This window comes from Tetrao urogallus, assembly GCF_951394365.1.
Source record: "Tetrao urogallus genome assembly, chromosome: Z".
Classification (NCBI taxonomy): Eukaryota; Metazoa; Chordata; class Aves; order Galliformes; family Phasianidae; genus Tetrao; species Tetrao urogallus.
Window position 1 is genome coordinate 55,749,471 of NC_136816.1, and position 15,964 is coordinate 55,765,434.

General features: G+C 38.4%; 1 protein-coding gene across 2 annotated transcripts in view; it reads right to left on the reverse strand.

Moving 5' to 3' along the window:
* Positions 1-5,390: 5,390 nt before the first annotated feature.
* KIF2A (kinesin family member 2A) overlaps positions 5,391-15,964 on the reverse strand; it is a gene marked incomplete at both ends in the record, with an annotated part of 51,157 nt that continues 40,583 nt past the window's right edge. Inside the window, 6 exons of one of the 2 annotated variants that reach the window (XM_079548900.1) lie at positions 5,391-5,476; positions 5,830-5,965; positions 9,683-9,784; positions 11,291-11,441; positions 12,266-12,379; positions 13,891-13,958. In XM_079548900.1, coding sequence (XP_079405026.1) covers positions 5,391-5,476; positions 5,830-5,965; positions 9,683-9,784; positions 11,291-11,441; positions 12,266-12,379; positions 13,891-13,958 — 657 coding nt within the window. The remainder of the gene's footprint in view (positions 5,477-5,829; positions 5,966-9,682; positions 9,785-11,290; positions 11,442-12,265; positions 12,380-13,890; positions 13,959-15,964) is intronic. The other variant, XM_079548901.1, reaches the window with a different exon arrangement.

Below are 15,964 nucleotides of genomic sequence, written 5' to 3' on the forward strand. Positions count from 1 at the left end.
TTACAGTGAGGTGACGGAGCACTGGAACAGGCTGCCCAGGGAGGTGGTGGAGTCTCCTCTGAAAATACTCTCCAGGAGAATCTCTCTGGAGGTAAGACCTGCCTGGACACCTGCTTGTGCGACCTGGTGTAGGAAACCTGCCTTGGCAGGGGGGTTGGTCTCAATGATCTCTGGTGGTCCCTTCCAACCCCTATGATTCTGTGAATCTGTGAAGTCAGGAAGCTACTTTTGTAAGAAAACAGGGAATTTTAACATAGCTTAGACCTTTCATTGAGCCTCAAAGTGATGACTTGTGTATCCTAACTGAGTGAAGCCACTTAATGTTTTGATTACGTGTCTGTTGTTATGGACAAGGTGTAGTTTTCCCAAAGAAGCTTGTGTTAATTCTACACAACAGCCATTATCCACTTTGATCTGTCCTAAGACTCAGGAAAATGGTAATTATAGCACTGTGGCATCGTGCAGAGCTGAGAGCTTAACTAACTATTAACTAACATTAGTCATTTGTTTTGTGTGGTATTTCTCATCTTCTGTAAGACCACAGTAAATGGAGAAGAAAGATAACCAAAAAGTACTTCAAAATTCACCTTCATTTTACAGAGTTCTTAAAATCAGTGATTCATGTGCAGGAAGGAGTGTTTCAGAAAACTGAATTTCTTGTTTTCTAACTTAACAATTCTAGCTTGTAGAACCTCTTATGAATTATGGTTATGTAGCAACAGCAGTATGCACAGGCAATACAGAAGGAACAGATGTTTCTCTGGTACATCGTGTTTCAATGCTGCTTTACAGCAAAGGAAATAGAATATGATTGTCCTAGTCAAGTACTCCCCATCCATCATAGCAGTGGGCCACGTCATTCACTGTGTCACGTCGGTTGTTTACATTTGTTCATACTGCTTCAGTTTTGTTGTAGATCCAGGGAGTACAGCAGGATCTATCACAGAGTTGTTCTCTGAATGGATACTAGATGGAATTTCAGCTTTTATCTGGTACAGGCTATGTTACTCACAAGGATTAGTGAAAGTAGGTGGAATTTAATTGCCTCTTTTCTACATGTCTTCTTTGGTACCCACTATGATCTACAGCCTGGCTGTGTCTCTAGGTTTGTACAGAGGAATAGTAGGGAAGCAAAGGTTAAGTTTGGAGACAGTCTGGGCTGTAGCAACCATGTCCTGACACAGTTTGCGATCTTGAGAAGTATGGGCCTGGCAAAGAGCAGAGTCAGGACCCTGAACTTCAGGAGAGTGAACCACAGCTTTTTAAGCAGTTAGTGGATGAGATCCCCTGGGAAACAACTCTGCTTAGGAGTATAGGAATGGAGCAGAGCTGGCAGCTGTTTAAGGACACCTTTCTGGAAGTGTGGGAGCACTAGAGGCTCAACCACTCATGCTGCTAGAAGTTCTATTTTCTCCCTTACCTAAATGCCTGGGAATCAAATCTCCTCAGAGACAGTGAGGACAATGCCAAGCACAGCTTCTGTAAGGACACCAGCAAGCTGGACCATGACAACTCAATGCCACCCTTAGCCAGATGTCACTATCCAACACCGTTCTAAAAAGTCACCTTCAACTTGCTGACAATTTAAGAAACAACACTTTTCCCACTGTATCTTACCAACAAGACAGAGTAAAAGCCTGGCTGTGTCTCCCACTGCTTCAGTTGTTCCTCAGCTGGCTTCAGCACTGCAGTATCTTGACTAGTAGCTTGGGTCAAGACTTGCAAAACAACACTGCTTGCACTGTTGAGATCCATGAAAATCTGAAAGCATGTAAAAAAAGAAGAGAAACACTTACGAATAAAAGACGGCAAATACAGACAGGTAATTCCCATGCACATTATCTAAACACCCTGTACTAATTTTTCATTAGACTACATTGTGTAAGATAACATCACACCCACTCATAAGCACTGTCAAGGTACAGAGATTCAACTGATTTACTTTCAGAAAATTATCCACAGTAAAAGCAAGCATTAAGTCTATTTTGTAAGAGATTATTCTGTTAACGTCTGTGTCTCAAAGTTTGCTGGGGACACAGATGGACTTGTTCAAGTCCCGAGCAAGGATTGTGAAATCCTTTGTCTGAGGGACACAGATCAAGGATTCCTGACGATCAGACTCCTCGTGACGTGACTCCTTCATGCTGTCGAACTCTCCTGTGCCTGCTGCCTGAGCGCTGCTGCAGCTTCAAGGATTGGCTCCGCGACTTCCTTCGCTACCTGCTTGCTGCCCAAGGCCGCCCCCCGCTGCTGCTCCCCGCCCCCCGCTGCGTCTGCCTGGGACCTTCAAACGCCGTGCAATGGGACGGCTGCTGGATCCTGATGGTGACTCTCCCCACTTTACGCAACTCCTGCTTCTTTCCCATCTTTTCTATCGCCCTCCTTCCCTTCCTTGTCTCCCTGCTTAGGTTTTGTAGTAAACTGGTCGGACCAACATGTGAACCGTTGTTTCTTAATCTCACGCTGGGTATACGGATATTAAAAGAACCTCATCTCCCTCCTATAAATTGGAGCGAGACACCCTTCTATGAGGACAGGCTGGGGAAGCAAGGTCTCCTTGCTCTGCCTGGAGAAGAGAAAGCTGGGAGGAGACAATCACAGCCTTCCTGTACTTGAGAGGAGATTATGAACAGAAGAGACTTTTTACGCAGGCAGATGGTGATAGTTAAGGGTGAGCAGATTTAAACAAAAAACGTTTAGACGCTAAGAAGAAATTCTTTGGTCAGAGGGCAGTGAGGCAGTGGAACAGCTGCCCAGAGAAGCTGTGGATGCTCCATCCATGGAGGTATTCAAGGAAGCTAGACAGGGCCCTGAGCAACCTGATCAGATGGGTGGTGTCTGCACATAGCAGTTGGGATGACACTGGTGAACCTTGAGGTCCCTTCCAACCCGAATCATTCTGTAATTCCATATCATGATCTTCAGATGTTCTTCTAGAAATTAAGAATTCTCTAGAGAAACTCAAACTCTCTGGTATTACAAAATAACCTAAGGGTGTCTTAACTTTTTGGTTGCCAGGTCCACATTGAGTGAACAGGAATTATCTTGGGCTGCATATAAAATGTAAGTACTTGTACATCAATAATGAAGTATTTTAAAATATTTCTTACCAAAACATAAAGTGAGCAATGACAACAAAAATAGTGAGGTACGTGACCCTGTTTTTGTGAAACTAACGTATCACCCTAGTTCATTGGCAATGGCTGCAATTCTTAGTGAGCTCTCAAGGCGCTTGTCAGATTTGTGATGAAATTTTACTCTTCCCATGCTTTGTCCTTGAAAATAGTTTTTCACAAATCTAAGTACTGTGAAAAATGCCAACATGAATGAGGCATGACTGTGAAACAGGGGATATTTATCTCTGCTAAGATAAGGCTTATAGAAGTCTGGTAAAGAGAGTTGGATTTTTGAGTTGAACTTTGGATTGCAACTCCATACATTCCATTTGAAAATTTGCAAATAATGCCTTGAAAATGGAGTCACAAGACATTAATTTTTTTCAACAGTCTTGAAGCCTATTCTCCAATTCTCGTCTCAAAACAGAAAGTTCAAAAAATCAAAAATCAAGAGGCCTTTTCAAAAGTGCAGCCACTCACATGTTTTCAAAGTACCACCCTCCCCAAAACGGAACAGAACTTTGATAGAATTCTCATTTGTAGTTCATTTAATAGCTTAATTTATTAAACACATTATGTAAAATCTACATTGGCTTTTTTTTTTTTTTTTCTTCAGTTTTCATGTTTACACACAAGAGGTTTTTTTGATTCTTTTAACCATGATGCGACAAGAGCTTCCCATAGCCTACCTTCCTATGGGAGATACAAACATTAAACACTACAAGAATTCCTGGCTCATTTAACTCTCTTTTCATTGCCTTCCCTTTATTTCCCTCTAGGCCTTACACAAGCAAACAGGCTTGTATTCCAAAAGTAATGTTTCAGCAGTTCCCAGGAAAGTCTGCTGATAGAAACTCCTGGAAACAGGGAGAACTCCTAGAGAGGTGTACAGCTCTTCACTTGATGAGAAGTTCTTACATGAAAGGTCAATCTCTTTTGGATACACAAAGTAACTTGAGTGCCACCAGCCAAGAAGTGCTGATACACATGGCGCCATTTGTGAGAATTTAGTTACTTGAGGAATTCCTGTTAGCACTAGGTAGAGGTATTGTGCAAATCCTTAAATGATGCAATTTCACACCACTTTTCAGCTGCTGGCACTGCATACAAAGGGAAAAATAGGTATTAGCTACTATTTTTAAAGCAACAGAGCTACTCAAACTACCTGCAAACTACAGTTAATGTACATGTAAATCTGTCATGCATCAAAAGCCAATTTAACAGTATGTGAAAGGCCAGTATATTTAGCTAGATCCCCAAAATGTATTTATTTAGCTAGATCCCCAAACTTTGACAGTTATCCTAGCCATACACAGAGGTAAGATTGTACCTTTATTCTGACAGCATTATCACACCATACCACATGCTGCATATCTGCATTATCCTAAGATACAACTCTCCTCGGTACTTAGACATTACCCTTTATTATACATCAACTAATTTATATTTTTTTTCTTTTTTTTCTTTTTTTCTTTTTTTTTAACTGAGAAAAGTGTTATATAACCATTCTTCATGGTTTTCAGATAAATCTAGAATCCATATTTTTACAAGGAGGATGGAATGTCCAGCTGTTCGTCCACTCTAACAGCTCTTACAGTTCCTGTTCAAATGATATGGCACATTCTGTGAAATGAATGAACTACTCACCAAAAAAAAATTTCAAAAGACATTAAAAATGTACATACGCTAAAAGCAATTTATATTGACAAAATAAGGAATGTTGCTTAAAGCTGTGCTTCAGAAGGGGGATGTTTAGGGTTAAGGAGCCTTCATCAAGGCACAGAACAGGAAGTGGTAAGCACAGCTATCTGCAGAAGAGAAGTTATGTACAACCACTAGTGAGGTGAGCATGCAAGCAAACACAATTTAAAACTACACGGCTGATCTCTGTAACAAACCCGAACATAGTAATATGGAAATACTGTGATTTTTTTAATAGCCACAGTTTTACTTCATTGTTAAAAACATGGCAAATATTTCCCAACATAAAATTCACAATTTGAATAAATGAAATATTTTAAACAAAGTGCTTCACAGATCTAAACCCTGCATGGTTGTGCTGTCTGGTCTAGAAGCATTTTGTAGACATCATAGGAGCATTTCACACAAAATCGAAAATGTCACTCAGGTGAATAAGAAACAGGACATTTCCACAGACATTTCTAACGCTTTTACACTTTCAAGTAGTTGAGTTCTTAGGGCCACTGGGTTTTGTAACAAATGTGTGCTACAGCAGTATGGGTTTGTGGGTTCCTTTAGCAGCAAAGGCCCCTTTCAAACGGCACGTGGTCTTTTTGGGTTGATCTGTTTACTGGCCTGTTCCTCCTCTTGGAGAGCTGCTCGGAAAGATTTCACTTTATCTGTAATGAAAAAGAGAGAATGAGTACCGATATGCCTATGCCCAACACAGATCCTGAAACTACTTTTTTTTTTTTTTTTTTTTGTGCATCTTCTTGGCATTTTCTTTTTCTTCTCTTTAACATTTTGGAATAAAGGAAAAGGAAGTTACAGAAACAAGTTCATACTTCCTGGAGGTGTAACAGAGATTTTTCTTTCAAACTAGAATGACTGGAACATAGATGTGAACTTTTTCCTAGGCAGCAGAACAATCATTTCTTCTAACGTACATGACAGTGTAAGAGGAAAAATATCCCAAAATACAAGCCCAAACTACACATTGCTAATAAAGCAAAAGTGATTAAAAGTGATCTACCTCTAAGTTCAGTCAGAATATCAATCTTTTGATCCAGAATTGCTTCAAGTTGGGTAGCGTAAGAATCTACATCATAGTCCACTTCTTCCGTCATCTCAAGAAGTGCTTTTTCATCTTCCAGCCATCTAATAGATTCCTAGGTAACAGTTATAAAAAAAACAATCAAGACAGCAAAACAAAAAAACATTAGCAAAGGTACAGGTTTTAAATAAAGAGATGAATTACTACTTACACTCAAGATGACTGTATTTCCTACTGTTTAATTGTCTCACTCCAACAAATTTCTGTCTTAAAACGAATCCATATTTTCAGTTCAGAAAAACTACATGTGCTCTACATGCAGTTTCTTAGTTCCAACAGCCACATCATCAACCATGTTACACAGTTCTACATTCATGCTTCAGTTTCAATTATGGGCTATTTGCCACCGTCTATGATGGCAGTGCTGTTAGAAACACAGAATCCTTAGAGATGGAAAAGATCATTAAAGGTCATCTACAGGTCATCTAGTCCAACTCCCCTGCAATGAACAGAGACAATCCACAGCTTGATCGGGTTGCCCAGGGCCCAATACAGCCTCACCTTGAAAGTCTCAAGGGAATGGGCATTCACTACATTTCTGGGCAACCTGTCACCACCATCACTGTACAGATTTTTTCCTTATATCCAACCTAAATTTTCTCCTTTTTAAGCTTGAAACCATTTCCCCTTGTTCTATCACCACAGACTCGGCTAAAGAGAATGTCCCCCTCTTTCCTGTAGCTCCCCTTCAGATACTGAAAGGCTGCTAATAACTAACTGCTATAAGGTCAGCTCAGAGCCTTCTCTTCTCCAGTCTAACAGCCCCAGCTCTCTCAGCTCCTTGTAGGAGAGGTATTCCATCTCTTGGATCATTTTTGTGGCCCTCCTCTGGACACATTCCAACAGGTCCATGTCTCTGATGTACTGAGGACTCCACATCTGGATGCAGTACTCCAGGTGAGGCCTCACCAGAGCAGAGGAGCAGGATCATATCTCTCAACCTGCTGTCCATGCTTCTTTTTTCCAGCTCATTATTGGCTTTCTAGGCTGTGAGAGCACATTGCTGGCTCGTACAGCTCGCTGTTCACCAGTATTCCCAGGTCTTTTCTGGCAGGGCTGCACTCAATCCTTTCATCCCTCAGCTTGTACTGATAGTAGAGGTTACATCCACCCAGGTGCAAGACCTCGCACTTGGCTTTGTTGAACCTCATAATGTTGACCCGGGCCCACTGCTCAAGCCTGTCTAGATTGCTCTGGATGCATCCCATCTCTCTGGTGTGTTGACTGCACTCCACAGCTTGATGTCATCAGCAAACTTGCTGAGGGTACACTCAACCCCATTGTCAATGTTATTAATGAAGACATTAAAGAGTACGAGTACCAGCACTGACTTCTCAAAAGTCATCCAGAGTGGGCTAGTAACTACATCAATGAATTCACTCAGGCCTCTGGAATGCATCTCATTGGCACCCATAGACTTGTGGATATTCAGGTTCCTCAGGGAGTCACAAACTTGATCTACACTTACAGTGGGAGGGACATTGCTTTCCCAGTCCCTTCCTACCAAACCAAACATTTGAGGGCTGCATGACAAGCAGTTAATTAGAGAATACTGAGGCAAAAAAGTTTAGCCTCCTTTTGCCTGCTATTACTAGCTTGCCTACATCACTCACTAGTCCCTCTTGGAACTTTCATTGCTACAGTCAAGGAGCCAAGGCAATTATATCCATACTCAAAACCAAATCTGACAAGCTGTAAAAGAGGAGAGCTATTTCAAGGTCTATATTGCATATAACTCCTCACACAGATATGAGTACTGAAAAAGGAATATGCCTTTGCATTCCAATAAAAAAGAGTAGCTTAAAAAGTCATGCAGGAAAGATTGTAATCAGGAACTTGAAGTTCACAGAACCATGCAAACTTACTCATTAAAAATGCTTTGATTTAAAAAGAGAAAGTGGCTGACAGTTCTAGGCATGCTGGGACCGAAATAATGAAATTAAGTATTTCCCTCTGTGCTCAGCAGCCAAGTAATGTCAAAAGCACAGTCTAAACATCATGTATGTTTTAAGGACAAATGGAACTCACACTGGGATAGGATTCATCTCATCTAATGTAAATGTATATATCCAAGAATCTAAGGAAAACTGACACATCTAGAGCACAATTCATTCCATTGATGACTTTTTTTTTTTCCTTCTTTTTTTTCTTTTATTTTTTAAATCAGTGTAGGGTAGTTTGTATCCCAGAATCATCAGCTTCCCAGAGAAAGCTAGTAACAGATGAGCTGTGCTTGATACAACCCAGAGATTTCGTACTGGTGCAGTACACTTCCACCCATGCCATAAACCATCAAGGAAGGTGGTAAACATGAGAGCTAAAGATTGAACACATTTCCTTCTACTGACGGTGATTAAAAGTAATCTCCAACAGAAGGCCAGATGGACACACAGGGGCAGTAACATCTTAAACTAACCTCTAAACTAGCCTCTCCAAGCAGTAGAACAAGCAAGTTCCAAGCATTAGGGTTCATAATATAGGTTCATCATACAGGGTTCACAGCATATGGAGTACAACTTTCACACACCTCTGCATGTTTTACTTCAGGGCTAGTGTTTCAAAACTAAATGTATGAAATGTATTATTTACCATCCTAATGTATTACATGCACACACATCAATGCTCCATAAAGTCTGATGCCTACACTGAGGAGGTGTGTATCCTACAGGTTTAATGTCCTGTATTCACTTGAAGCAGACATTCCAAATGGAAGACATGCATTAAGATTCTTAGGTTAAGAACAGAAGGAACTCCCACTTCTTGCTGAAAAATAGCTATTTGTACTTACTATTACAATTCATCTTCTGACTGTAAAAGGATTTATGAACACTGTGTAGGAGTAGTCCTTCCAAAGACCCTGACTACTTGCAGGTGAAAACTTTTATGTATTTGTAAGCAGGAAGCAAACAGGCAGTTACAAAAATACTGGTCTGTTCTGGATCTCAGCATCTTAAAAGGAGATATCAACAGAAGGATAATTGAAGGCAGTATTCTATGAGTGCTGCTCCAAAAGTAACACCTGCTATTTATTACGTTGGCCCATGATGTCAGAGGTGGATGTTGGTGGCAATGACAGCTGAGGCTGAATCTTCACCAGTATTTGTTGGCAGCATGAGGGGCAGTCTGACAGAATGACATCATCATAGCATGACATTATCATCATAAAATGTCTTATGTTGGAGGATACCTTAAGAATCAATCAGTTCCAACCCTCCCTACCATGGGCAGGATTTAAGTGTGGATAAAGCAGAAGTGTGTGCCACTGAATTCCCCTGAATATGGAAAAAAAATGGCACTCACTGATGTTTGTGAACATTGCTGGAGACAAGCAGTGATGACAGCAATGTTGCAAAGCCATGCTCCAGGCCACTATGCAGATGCCAAATGCAGGCAAGCACAGCATGCAGGCTCTTATTCACTGCTGGCAAAAATGTGTAGCTAATGGTGGTGACTATGCTGAAAAATAATGTTATATAGTCTACTTAGGAATGTGTCTGAGAAGCAAAATTTTAATACATTTCTGGGATGACAGAAACTATGCTTCTTTCATCGCAGGAAATGTACTAAAATTTTGCTTCTCAGATACATTCCTAAGTAGACAGTCTTACCTGCTCACTACAATGGGCTTCATGTAATAAAAAAAAATTACAAAATCCCTGGTGCAGAGTAATGACTAGATTATATTTCACATTATACATGGGATATGCTCTTTTGACTGGTAAAACCCAAATTCTTAGATTAGGATAAAATGAAACAGAGCTCTGTGCTTTACCTGGAAGACAGTCCTGTGGTCTTCTACTACTTGCTCTTCCATTTCCACCATTTGTGACACAGCTTCATGGAAAGTAAACAACTGTGGAGAAACTTCCTCTTCCTAAAAACAATTAAAATCATCAGCCTGGAAAGAAGTGTGGCTACAGAAAATACACTGAATATGTTCCATTACATCATGCAGAATGAAAAGAAATATGAAAAAGCACAGCTTGTCAGATAGAATTTTATACTTTTTACATTAAATTCTCTAAAAATAAGGGGAGACGCTAATAAAAATCGAAATGTCAACTGATTTACATTTAACTCATATTCATTAAACGTTTCCAGTCACTTATCCTTGTGAGTACTGGAAAACACGTTAGAAGAACAAGTTAAAACACTGGGAAAAATGGTAATTTCTAGTAGGTTTCAATACCTAATTAAAAACATATTTTCTATCAAGGCCTTTGCTACGGATATCACAATAGACAAGGAATAATTCGGAAGAAAAAAAAAAAAAGAAAAGAACAATTTCAATACATTTCAGGTAAATGGGATTAAGTTCATTCTCAGGGTGAAAAAAAAAGGAATAAACATGTAGGAAAAAATCTACAAAATATAAAGCAGTTAATACATTAGAAGAATGCAGAGCATAGATTTACAAACTAGGCCAGACAGGACTTCTGCAGACAATTAACAATCAAAGGCGAAAGTGCTAGGTAGGTTGCAATTAATTTTTTAGCAAGACAGTATGGTTTCTTATACCATGCCTTTGAAGTCTGTATAAAAATACATTGCAAAGCTTAACTGAATTCTACAGTGAACAATGAAAAAGATGATATGTAACAACATCTGTCAGTTCAGTGGTAGATTTCAGAAATCTCTGAGCATGTTCTAGGGACAGTTAATAAAATGAGAGAAATATGCCAAAGATTGCAGAGCAAGTGTCTGAGAAACACTCATTTTTCTTTTCTATCGTTCAGCAGTATTTTTACAGATTGAGTTTTAATCTCTGTTGAATACTTAAGGAATCCAGACAAGAGATGAAAATCAGCAGTGAAACAAAAGCGTCCTTCAGAAGCCAGCTTCCTGCATATTCAGCACAGGAAGACGTTCTGGGAACATGGTGCAGCTTTCTCACACTGGAAACTGGGGTTTCTCACCATGAAAATCAAATTCTTTTAGAATAAGAATGATGATTCGTACATGCAAAGAAAGGCATACTAACTTAAAATAGGTGCTGCATGCCCAAATAATAATGCTCAAAACCACAAGTATTTTAAATAAAATGGATTAGTTTCCCAGGATACAGTTAACTGCCAAATAAAGAGGTGAAGCTACAGTGGAAAAAATGCACACCAAGTAACTGTCAGAGCCGGCACTGCAAACACATTCAAAGTTCTAATCATCAAGGAAGGTAAAGAAAAGTAAAGCATTCTCTCTTCACTCAGCCTTCCAGAGAACTTTTCTTTTTAAATTCTCTATGGGAATGAACTATAAGGTGAGAAGATGAAGATGCATGCTAGCCACTTAATTGCTAACAGGCTACATATACATATTACTTTGGATTTGTACTTGGATTGTATTTATGACCTTCTCTTTACACATAATGCAATAAGCCACTTACATTTTGTTCACAAAGCAGTTTAAGATCGTCTCTCTGAGGAGAGCTCCCCACTCCCCACTGTGTGTCCAAGTCATCAATCTGACTGGGAGCATGGTGTATAATGGGACGGATATCCCCTGCAGCACTTGGATCAATGGTTAGCTCTTTCACCCTACAATTAGAGAATATTTCATTTTCAAATTAGTAACTTAATATGCAAAGTAGCCATCATCACTAAAAATAAAGCTCTATGGGTTTATATGCAATTTAATTCATTTAATACGGATGATGACATCACCTTCACAAATTTAATGCGCCATAAATGTATTACAACAACAACAAAAAAGTATAAATCAATTTCAGTTACATGTAAATTAAAGTTCATGTTTCAGCAAAAGTCATTTTTTCACTCCCCATCAAAATGCTAGGAGGGTGTAAATTTTCAAACTCTCAACACCAACTCCTTAACAATAAAAGCATATGACAGAAAAGTTCATTTGATACTCAAAGCCTGACATGTTTCTTTTTCTGTGCATATAAATATGCTTTAAAAAAATTAATCTTTCAGTACTCACGAGCTGTTATAAGCAAATCCATCAAAATTCTGAAGAAAATCATTATTGGCAACCACGTATCCCAGAGAATGAATGTATCCTCTGATTAAAATAACTTCAGAAATATATTAATTATTCTATAAAAATACTTTTTAGATTAGATCCACTAAATATACAAAGGTGACATCACCATTTTATTATTTTTTTAAATGCATGAAGGAAAATAGCAAGCCTAGATAAAAAGGGTGGATGTTTAAGGAGGATGAACGGAATACTGGGAAGATGATTGCAGATCATGCAGAACCATCACCTGCCAAACAAAATAAAAATGAAAAGTATATGTGACTCAAGGCAAAGGGACGAATGAAAATTTGGTCTGTAAAATTACATAGCCAAAACGAAAACTTAAAAATAAAGATTCCATGTATAGAATGAAGTAGACCTGGTGACTGAAGGAGAAAAGTCGTCATACTCATAGGAAGGAGAGAGATCAGAGCGACTGCCACTACCCTGTGAGAAGGGAATGTCCGAAGGACTAATTCCAAATTCCTTTACTCTGCAGCAGCAAAATACAGCAGCAAATTAAGAGAAAATGTTCTTGTAAACACAGTTAAAATAACAACTCTTTGTTTAAAATTCTTCTTTAATAGCTTAACAACATAAAAAACAAGTTTTAAATTAAAACACTTCTGCTAATCTGCAGGAGACTACAAATACAGTGTTTTTGAAAGAGAATTTTGGATTTCAGCCCATGCTGTTAATACACATTCAAGATTCTATTAAATTGCTCCATTTAAAGTATCAAACCTGTATGGCTACAACACTTTCTGTCCTGCCCACTTTCTTACATTGCATACTCACTGGTGTTCAGCACTTATAAATTACCTGTATTATGAAAATGATACATTGCTAGAATAAAAAAAGCTTAAAAAAAAAAAACAGAAAACAGAAAACATGAGGCAAATTTACAGTGGTAAGCATTTACCCTCTCTCAACATACAAATGTGACACCAAGAGGAAGAAAAAGTTTCACTGCATTTACTTTATATATTAGAAATTGGTGTGTGTTTTTGTAGGTGTTTTTTTTTTTTTTCCTCTGTTATCAATTCAACAACACATATGTTATATGGGACAGGAAAATCCAATGAGTCTTGATCAACATGGAATTCCCTCCTTTACATAACTGCAAGAGACTTCACAAGGAATGAAATCAAACGTGAATTTGAGCCAGACAGATTTGCTACTAATTCCCTCGCTCCAGGCACTAACTCAGACTATAGGAGGAGTCAGTGGTAAGCTTCTACAGCACTCTTTTTGCTCATTAGTGGCCAGCCAGGGCATGCACAAGGCATGGTTCTGCTCTTTTCATTCAGGCAAAAAAATGCTAATCCTATGCCACTAGGTGGTAGCCTATTCTGGAAAAATGAACAGAATTTCTAACGGCCCATACATAGCTTGCCTCCTTTGTTCTTGGCAATCTCTGGCTCTGGCTGGAAAACTCTAGCAGATCCGAATGCAGCACAAACAAGATATAAGTAAATAAAGAGAACCACAACTGGGAAAGGCTCCTTCTAAAATTACTGAAGAGAAGCTAATGTTTTCATAGAGCAGCAGCTGCAGCAAATCCACAGGTGCTGACAGTCTCTGGAGGTGATAATTTCTCTACACTGATAATATAATCATTGTAGGATTAACCAGCTCTTTCTCTATTTATCTCAGATATTTGTCTACAGTTCAGAAGTACAAAATCATGACAAGAGCAAAAGCAAGAGGAGATGTCTTCGTAAAAGGGGCAAAAATAGCAGCATCTTCTATACTCCTTGCATTCCACATTAACTTATCTCTGGAAAATTGATTAAATGCAGTTTCTACTGGTTCTTCTGTTATGGTTGCAAAAAGTGACTAATTGAATTAAATGTGACCCTGAAACATTATTTTGTTTTTAATCTTATTATCAAATGCAAACACTCAAAAATATTCAAGGAGCTAAAACAATTCTACATCATGGAACAACAGCATTCCAAACTTCAGTAATCAACAGCATATATTTAATAACCTTTTCCATACCTATTTGCGTATCTCAAAGTATTAAGAGTGTTTTCACATGATGCCATCCCTGGAGAAATTGTAGCAATCTGCAGAAAACATGCCAAATGTTAATAGATTGTTTTGCATATATGAAAGGGTAGATGAATTCAAATTAACTTCTGTTTTCCCCCTGGAGTCCCCAGTTTCATGCGAGGTCCTCTACAAGAGCAAATGTCATTGTAGTAAGGCAGCTATACACAGTAGACATCTCAAGAACAGATAAATGAAGTTGAACCATCAGATCAGCTTTTGTATAACTGTAAACTGACACATTAAGAATCCATGCAAGCTTCAATTTCCCTCATCTGGCAGTCTTTACATAACTTGCAAATGCAAAACTCGAACTGAAAAAGTAAGACTTCTCAAAAAGAGAAATATACTATTCAGTAAAAAATAAGTGTAATGTATCCTCCATACTACCACTACCATTTTGTTTGTTTTTGTTGTTTTGTCTGTTGTTGAGTTTTTCCTTTTTTTTTTTTTTTTTTTTTTTTTTAAAAAAAAAAAAAAAAAGTATGCATTTTCAAAGACTGTTCTACATTCAACAGATAGTATACTGATTTGGGAGTTGCTTCTGCTATTGTCCAAAATGGTACTTAAACACATGTTTAGTATCTTTAAGTATTTTCCTTAAGCATTTTCTTTTTCTGAACTGAAAATTATCTGTAATTAATACTTCATATCTAACTTAATCACATATATTTGGAACCTCTAGGATTTTCCTTTTCTGGTTAAATAACATACTCAGAATATCTCACCTTCTTTTCAACACTCAGCAAAAGTAACAGTCAGACAACAGTAGCATCACTATTTGTCCTAGCTTCTCTCAGCACTCCAATTTATTTAATTTCTTTTCCTTTCAGGATGGCCATCAGGGCACTAACCAGGATAAAAACCACTATGATCCTACACACTAAATTTCCCACTGGCAGCACAGCATCGTGAGACTAAAATTGGTAAAGAATACATAATCCTGGTCTTCTGTTTTATCCTGCTGCTGGCATTACTGTGCAAATAATTCTATGAGGAATTTCTCCTACTGGAGAGAAAGGAAAGTTATGCAGTGGGAGGAAGTTAGAATGTCTAAACAGCTATACACACACTATGTTTAAGTCTCTAATGCTGATAAACATAGTAAAGCATCATAGGTGCTAATTAACAAAATCTCAAAGCCCCTAAAATCCTTCCAAAACCATATTCTGAGAAAGGCGCATGCATCACTTCCATCAGTTTAATGTTCAGAGTACACCACACATGGCAACTCCTGCAGTGCCAGGAGGCTGCTCAACCTCTTCAAGCACATATGAACAACTGCTACAGGCAAGTGCCACTGCAAGTGCTGATACAACTTTCAGGGAGCAAGACTCAGTCTGTTGAATAGAAACATTCACTAAATCACATGTTCCTATATGCCAACAAGTCTATTCTACAAAGGACAGGATGGCTCTGACCCCTCCAGCACTCACTTCCTCATTCATAATTCTAGCCAAGGAGGATGGAAAAGGCTGGAACATATATATATATATATATGCAGATATAGATATATATTCCTATGTTTCCATATATACATAAGAATATCTTTAAGACGGAAACATGATTCTTCCTACCTTTAATCTACACTGCTTATAAGCCATCAAAGAGGAATCAGTGTCCCTTCTGGAACACTGAAGTAACCAAGTTCCTATTCCCAGCCTGAAGGATTAAGGGGCCTTAATCTTCAGCAATGACTGCAGCACATCCAGGATGCAGAACTGGCTGAAAGGACTATTCTGTGTACCTACCTTGTGAATTTCAGACAATAATACAATATCCTACAGTGTAACTGTAGCAACTAATAACATTCAAGACAAAATATTTATGCTGACTTCATGTTTCTGATAGTTTGAGATACAACTGTAGTTGTACAATTAATAAAAACAACTCACATTTCCCCTCTTTTTCTTAATGCAGAATATATTGAACATAAAATAAAGGAATATGATCTGCATTGGGTGTATCAATTGTTAAAAACCATTAGATCATGGATTATTTTTTTATGATCATTGATTATTGT